Source organism: Galeopterus variegatus, unplaced genomic scaffold, assembly GCF_000696425.1.
Source record: "Galeopterus variegatus unplaced genomic scaffold, G_variegatus-3.0.2 Scaffold498, whole genome shotgun sequence".
In the NCBI taxonomy this organism is placed as follows: domain Eukaryota; kingdom Metazoa; phylum Chordata; class Mammalia; order Dermoptera; family Cynocephalidae; genus Galeopterus; species Galeopterus variegatus.
In genome coordinates this window covers 457,460-464,703 of record NW_007726609.1, presented here as the reverse complement: position 1 = coordinate 464,703, position 7,244 = coordinate 457,460, and the positions used below count along the sequence as shown (strand labels likewise).

General features: G+C 54.7%; 1 protein-coding gene across 1 annotated transcript in view; it reads left to right on the top strand.

Moving 5' to 3' along the window:
* Window positions 1-6,321: 6,321 nt before the first annotated feature.
* Window positions 6,322-7,244, top strand: part of POU3F1 (POU class 3 homeobox 1) — a 4,699-nt gene continuing 3,776 nt past the window's right edge. Inside the window, exons 1-2 of the mRNA XM_008569450.1 lie at window positions 6,322-6,548; window positions 6,612-7,092. Coding sequence (XP_008567672.1) covers window positions 6,322-6,548; window positions 6,612-7,092 — 708 coding nt within the window. The remainder of the gene's footprint in view (window positions 6,549-6,611; window positions 7,093-7,244) is intronic.

Below are 7,244 nucleotides of genomic sequence, written 5' to 3'. Positions count from 1 at the left end.
GCAGACAGTGATGTCCAGGCTATCTGAGCTGACTCTGCAGGGGAAAGTGGGCTGGGGGGATTAGAGGAAAGAGTGCATTGATGTAAGGACCAGGCTCACTAAATCTCACCTTAAACCCCACAGTGTGGGACTGGAGGGGAAGGGAAAGTCCTGTGACCTCATCCCCATATACATGCACTTTGCCCAATACCCGGGGAATGTTATTACTGGGTCATTTGAAGGTAATTACTACTCCAAAGCTGAGCTGTATTAAGTTAAGGAGAAAGAGAGGGATAAGGAAACTGGCCCAGTGTGAACATGAGTGGGGACAAGGTCCCATTCCTCAGCTTGGTCCTGGCTGGAAGAATGTCCTTCATAGGGGTATTGGGGACCTGGAAGGAAAAAGCTTCCCCCTTCATGGCCACACAGCTCCCATCAGGAAGCTACAGTTGTCTGTACTGTGGCTGTGCAGAAACCAGATTCCAGGAGCTGTGGAGTGTTGGATGTTCCTGGGCTGTGGGTGGAGGAGACAGCCACTGTATACCTGGGATGAGGGAGTGAGAAGTGTTAACAGTGAGAGCCTGACCTCCCCCTCTGGCCTGAGAGACTTCCCACTGGGCTCAGACTGAGTCCTTCAGAGGGATGCTCCCCCCACCAAGGCAGCCGGCTCATGAATATGTAAATAACCCTTGAGCCACGCCCCCCCAGCAGGTGCTGGTGGGTATTCAAGAGCTACTCTGAGGCCAAAGGTGAGGTATGGTCTCCCACACAGGGGGATGTACTCACACACACAATAAAACAGTATCCCTAAAACATAAAAGAACATTAAAACCACTCTCACATAGGGCTGGCCAGTTAGCTCAGTTGGTTAGAACACAGCCTTATAATACCAAGGTCACGGGTTCAGATCCCTGTACTGGCTGCAAAAAAGAAAAAAAAAAAACACTCTCAAATGGAAGCACGGTCTGACACGATTATGAACACTAATGCATATACATTAATACAAAACAGGCACCCTAACACAAACACACAAATACTTATGGGCATCTATAAAATATAAACACACAAATACTTATGGGCATCTATAAAATATAAACACACAAATTCATGCAAGCATGTTAACTCACAGTCACCATATATACAAGCACACCAAGCCATACACAAATGCAAGAGAACTCCCCTCCCTCTCTTCCACCCCACCCAAGCTCCCCACCTCCAACCTTCAGTTGGACCACAAAGTCAACCCCAGGCCCAGGAAGGAATCTCACTCTTTTAAGGATGCTGACAAGGGCTTAAATTATCACTCTACTCCCACCCCACCCTATAGTGGTGAATTTTGCAGCCATCCAGATAAAAAGTGTGTTTTTTAAAAAGAAAGAAAGAAACTAAAACCCAGCCCCAGCCTTTCAGAGTGATTAATCCCCACTAATGATTTACCGATTTGCAGAGAGCGTGTTCTGCATAACTGGATTGTGGGCATTAACGCCAGCTCAGAGGCTGCCATTCTGCTAAAAATGAAAGTAAATTTCAAGAGCAATTGATCACCCCTAATTTGAATATGCTATTGATACACTGGGAGGACACCCCCATAGGCCTAGGGAGTTAGGCGGGGGAGGAAATTCAAGAAAAGCTTCATCCCAAAGAAATATTTCACTTTCCATCCCTCCTTCCCTTCACCAAGACAGAGAGTGGGAATCTGAGATCAAATAAGTGAGACTGCTTCTTTCCCCTCTGCCAAAGGTAGCAAGGTCCCTTCTACCACTTTCCTCCTCTGTCCTAGGCTCTAGGGAGCACAGGAAGGACAGAATAAGTACAGGATACCTGGAGGGGCTGAGTCTAGATGGAAAGAGCAGGGGCTTGAGAACACAAAATGGAGATCACATCCCATGTGGGAAGACCTTTAGGATGGTGGTTAGCACCACAAATCTGTCCAGCTGGTGCCCACCTGCACAGAGGCAGCGGGTAGACAAGATAACCCTGGCACCTCACTACTACCACCTCCCAAGACTAGGAATCTGTGACAGTCCGGACCCTGCCAGACTAGCTTAGAAGAGCAGGGCAGCAAGCCCCAGTGGGTGTGGTCACTCCCAACACCCTTTAGCAAGAACTGGTTGGAGGAGCCAACAGATTCCACTCCTGCTCACACAGCCTCTTACTCACCCCAGACACTCGGGGAGAAAACCAAGCTGTGCTTTCCTTTCCTAAGTTTCCACCCTCTCAAGCAGTCCAACAGAGACCATCCTGCGCAGCTTACAGATGAAGATACTGAGGGTCGCAGAGATTAGGGGGCTGAGACTGGGCCAGTGTTATCCAACAGGCCTGAGTCAGGGCCAAGATGGGACCCCTGACTCCCAAGCCAGGCAGCCTGAAAATGCAAGGTCTAGGGCATGAGGAGAAGACTGGCAGAAGGAAGTGGAAGTGGGCTGTGAGTGCTGCCCCAGCCCAGCCAGCCTCAGACAAAGACTCAATGCCCACGCACATGGAAGGGCTCCTTCGGCAGCCCTCCCCTTGCGCCCCATCTCTCCTCTCTTTGCCTCTTCTCAGCCTTCCTGGCTTGCAAGGAATGCAGGCAGAGTGTCCTGGAGCCTGTCTTCCCCCAGCACTGAAAAGGCCTGGGGTCCACAGCTGCATCCGCTCTCAGCACATCCTGGACTCCTAACCAACTGACTGACTGAGGGCTCAGAGACCAAAGGGGAAAAGCAGCCAGACCCAGCTGCCTCCAGGAGATGCTAAGCAAGACTGTGCCTCTTTTTCCTTCCCAAATCTGTGCTCAGTGTGCTATTGTGTAGGTTCCTCCATTTGGGATGTGTGCCTGGAATATTACAGTGCATATGTGGCCACCAGGGTGCCGATGGCAACAGCCTCATGAGTGTGGTTGTGTTTGAGAGGCTGTGTCTGAGTTTCCCAGGGTGGAGGTTTGTGTCTGTGACCTGGTGCTTTGCAGAGAGTATATGGGGCTGGGGCTTGTGTAGCTGCCGTTCCTCCCTGCAGACCCTCCTCCCCCACACCCCCTGCAGCCCCTCCAGCTCAGAGACCCCCCACAGTGAGGGCCCCATCTGCTGGAGGCTCAGTGACCTGTGTCAAATGAGCAGGCGCTCGGTCACACTCCAGAGCCTAGAGGAGGCTGCTCCACTCTGGGAAAGCCTGCACAGCTCCTGCCTGGGGGCGGACTGGGCAGGGACCCTGCTGGGGAGGGAGGCCCAGGAGCCTCTGAGACTGGCGGCGGCCTGGCTGGGAGCTGCCCTCCACAGACAAGGAGAGTGGAAAAAAATATGAAAAGAAAGGACTTCCCTGTCTCCTTGGGACAAGCGATGCTGCCAAACCACATGGACTAAACTCTAGGCTGGGCACAGCCCCTTCCTCTGCTTCCTAATCCCTTGTGTGAATCTGGGTGCATATGTCTGTGTGTCTACGTGATGTGTGTGCAGTGGGCCTCTTTGTATCTGTGCATATGGGTGGGAGGGTGTGCATGGACGGCACTGTGTGCTCACATGTGTGAATACAAAGGTGCGCCTGTGTGTGAATCAGCATGCCAGCTGAGGGTCTCCACGTTTGTGAGCCCAAGGGCCTACAGGTCTCACATATCTCTGTGTCACTGGCGGAATGCCCACTTGAGTTTATTTCAGCCCATGTGAGGGTTCTGTAATGTCCCTGTTTAGACACAGGCCTGTATTTATCACTGGGTTTTTCTTTGTGTGACTAGGAATATTTGGCCTAATGATGTAAATCTACCTGTCCCTATTATGAGTCTGTATGTTTGTCCCTGTGCTGAATTGCACATTTGTATCTGTGTGTCGTGTGTGCGTATGTGTGTGAATGCACATCTGTTTGCATGCTGGCACCATTCTGTCTGCGTGGGTCAGGTGGGCACCTGACTTCTGTGTCTACGTGTTGTGGGTCTGGGGTCCTGAGTTCTCCCCAGAGTCTGTGAAGGTGATGCTCCTGGAGAGAGGGGCTGTTTGGCTGCAGGTGTCTCTGCCAGTGGCCTGTCACAGCCCCATGTCCCACGGAATCTCCAGCAACAAGAGTGAGGAGGATGTCACGACTTCCTGGGAGAAACTTAACTCTCAAACACAGGAAAGTTTTAACTCGAGACCAAATCCATATCACTGTAGAGGGTCTAAAATTTCCAAAGCCAACAAAGGGATTTTATCTTCCCTAGTTTACGCTGCTGCTCACCTCAGGGCAGCATCTAACATTTAAAAGGCACCTAAATTACATATCTTATTACATCCTTGGAGCCTTAGAGCAATCCTGAGAAGCAGGCACTACTGTCCCCATTTTAAGATGAAGAAACTGATGCTCCAAGAGGAAAGTCACAAGGCCACTAATATGGGTGATAGGATTGAGACAGATTTTTTGGGTGACAAGCTGGTAACCCAGGAGCCTAGCTATTGTTTTACTGCAGACACCCCTCAATTCAGCACAGACCTAGGAACACAGCTTTGAGAGCCCCAGCAGGCCCTGGCCTGTCCCCCAGAGAGCTACCAGAGATAGGGAAACAGTCTCTCTCTGCTGTGATGGCTAAAGCTGCAGCCTCCACAGGCCCCCTCCCCCATTCCACAGCAAAGGGGAGAATGGTGACGAATGGGAACTCACAGGTCCTGTGCCCTTGGACGAGTCTCAGTTCCCTCATCTATGCAATGAGGATAATAGTCTCAGTGCTCTCTCACAGGGCTGAGAGGTACAAGTAAATCGGTGAATAGAAAGCACTTTGTAAAGCAGCATGTTCATTGGTCATTGCTCTTCAAGCCTCAGTGGCAGTTCCAAAGGCTAGACATCACAACACCTACCCACTGTCCAGACATTTCCCTTCCACCAACAGAACTGGGACAGATTTATAAAATCACAGACCATCAGAGCTGGAAGGGCCTGAGTGGCCTGAGAGGTCAATTGTCCCAAACCTCCACAATCCCACTCTCCAGATAAGGAAGCTCAGATTTAGTTAGAGAGGGGGAATACCTTGCCCACTCACTGGACAGCAACAATAGGAACAAGCAGAATAAAAGTCCTTTCTGAGAGCTTTTCACCCCCATTGTCTCATACCACTACCTGACTTGACATAGCGAGCCAATTTACAGGAAGGAAACCCAACAGCTAGACAGACTGGACCAGAGTTATTTTTGCCAGGATGATAGTGGCAGCTCCAGGTTGGAAACCCAAGCTTTGATGTCACACAGGCCTGGTTAGGGATGGTATAAGAAGAGACTTCACTGTTGGATTTCCAGCCTTGGTCCTACCTCCTGGGACTGGGAGAGGGACCAGAGAAGCAAGTGGACTAGGAGGACCTGGGCTGCCTCACCTGCCTCAAGGTGACCACTTCCTGGGCCAGAGTCCAGGAAAGCCCAGCATCCCTAGCTGGGTTCACACACAGGGCTCTATGACAGCTCTTACAGCTAGGGTGGAACCTAAACAGACTTATAACAGTGGCCAATGGCCAGACAAGGACCATGCCCTGTCTCACTCCTTCCCTTGGGAGATAACCGGAGGCTGGTCCTAGGGCATTCAGGGACCAGATGAGCACAGTCTGTGCCCAGGGTGACCTCATCACTGTCAACTCTATCTCAGCCACCCCAGATCATCCCCGCTGCAGCTGCCATCTCAGCCCCTATGCCCTTTCTTCACACATTGAGGCTTTATTCCACAGTCTAGGAGGGGAGTGGGATGGACTCGGAGCTGGGCAACAAGTACCTCAGAAATCCAGCGTGCAGGCCAGGAGCTGTCCAGCCTTGCATGGAGCCCTGGGCTGGAGTTATCCAGCATTTGCCTGGGGCTGCTGAAAAGGAAATCAAGATTACGGAGGCCTTGCTGGAAAGGTTGCCCAGCAGGGCCCTAGCTAGGCCCCCAGCTCAGTTCTGTGATCTGGGACCCCAGGTCCCTGGAATCTATGAGTCCGTTTGAGGCAACATCAGGGAGAGAAAAGAGGTGGAACTGGCAACTGGAAGATTCCCTGAGACCCAAGCCTCAGTGTAGGGAAGAGGAAGAGGCTACAGTTCACTCCACTCAGCCTGGAGCCCAATGTGGGGTAAAGAGACACAGAGGAGCTGCAGGGAGGTCTGACTCCACTCAGGATCCTTCGGGGAGTCCTTAAAGAGCTGGGAGCACGTGGAGGAAGCCGAATTCCACAGCCCACCTTTCCAGCGCGGCCTCCTCAGTCTCGATTTCCTTGTCAGCAGCCCCAGGCAAATGCGGGCAAGCTCCAGCCCAGGGCTCCGTGCGAGGCTGGACAGCTCCCGGCCTGCACGCTGGATCTCTGAAGTGCCAGTTGCTCTTCCCGGAGTCCATCCACTCCCCTCCTAGAGCAAGTTTCCCTGGAGCGTGACCTCGCCCTGACCAGAGCCAATGCGGAAGGGAGTGAGAAGGCTGCAACGGTACGGGACGGATACCCTGTGCCCAGGGCCTATCACCCCCTCCAGCGATGTTTTCCTCGGAGCCAGAGTCACCACCTTGAGGTCCTCTCATTCCGGAATCCCGGGACGCGGCCGGGTTACAGGAGCTCCGGGTAGAACCGCTGCCGCCCCCGAGCCCCCCGCGCGGTACTCACCTGGCCGCAGCACCCGGGAGAAGAGGTGCCCGCGCGAGGCGTGAAGCCCGTGTCAGTTCGACTCTGCTCGCGCCCGACGCGCTCCCAGGGCCGCAGAGGTCGGCAGAATTGCGGCGCGGGGGCTAGAGGGAAAAGAGGGAAAACCAGGCCCGGGAGGCGCGCAGTGGAACGCTCCGTGCACGCTGGAAGCCGCGGGAGGCGAGGCGGGCGAGGTGAGCAGCCGCGCCGGAACCGAGCCAGGAACCCGCGCCGCCTCGCGCTCGCAGCCGCTGAGATCCGCGGGAATCCCGGCCCGCCGGCCGCGGCACTGCGGAGGGAGCAGCGCTGGGCTGAGCCGCTTCTCGGCGCCCGAGCGCCTCCCGGAGCCCGCAATCCCCGCCGCCGCCTCTGGCCGCCCTTGCGGGATGCGGGCGGGAATTCAGCTCGCGTGGAGTGTGGGACCGGCCGGGCTCGGAGTATCCCACTCTGAGGGAAAGCAGGCCCACGCAGCAGGGCGAGAGGGGGTGCGGTCCCAGTGCCACCCCCGCGCCACTCCCCACGTGGCGGCCGCGCCCCCGGGGCGTGAGTGTGTACGCCAACAGCAGGGGGGCCGTGAATGAAGCCCCAGCGGCCAATCAGCACGGTCGGCACGCGGGACCCCAGGAGCGAAACCCAATGGCGAGCTCGGGGCGGCCGGGCCGGGTGGCAGGCGGGCACGGGGGGCGGGGGCCGAGACCGGGGG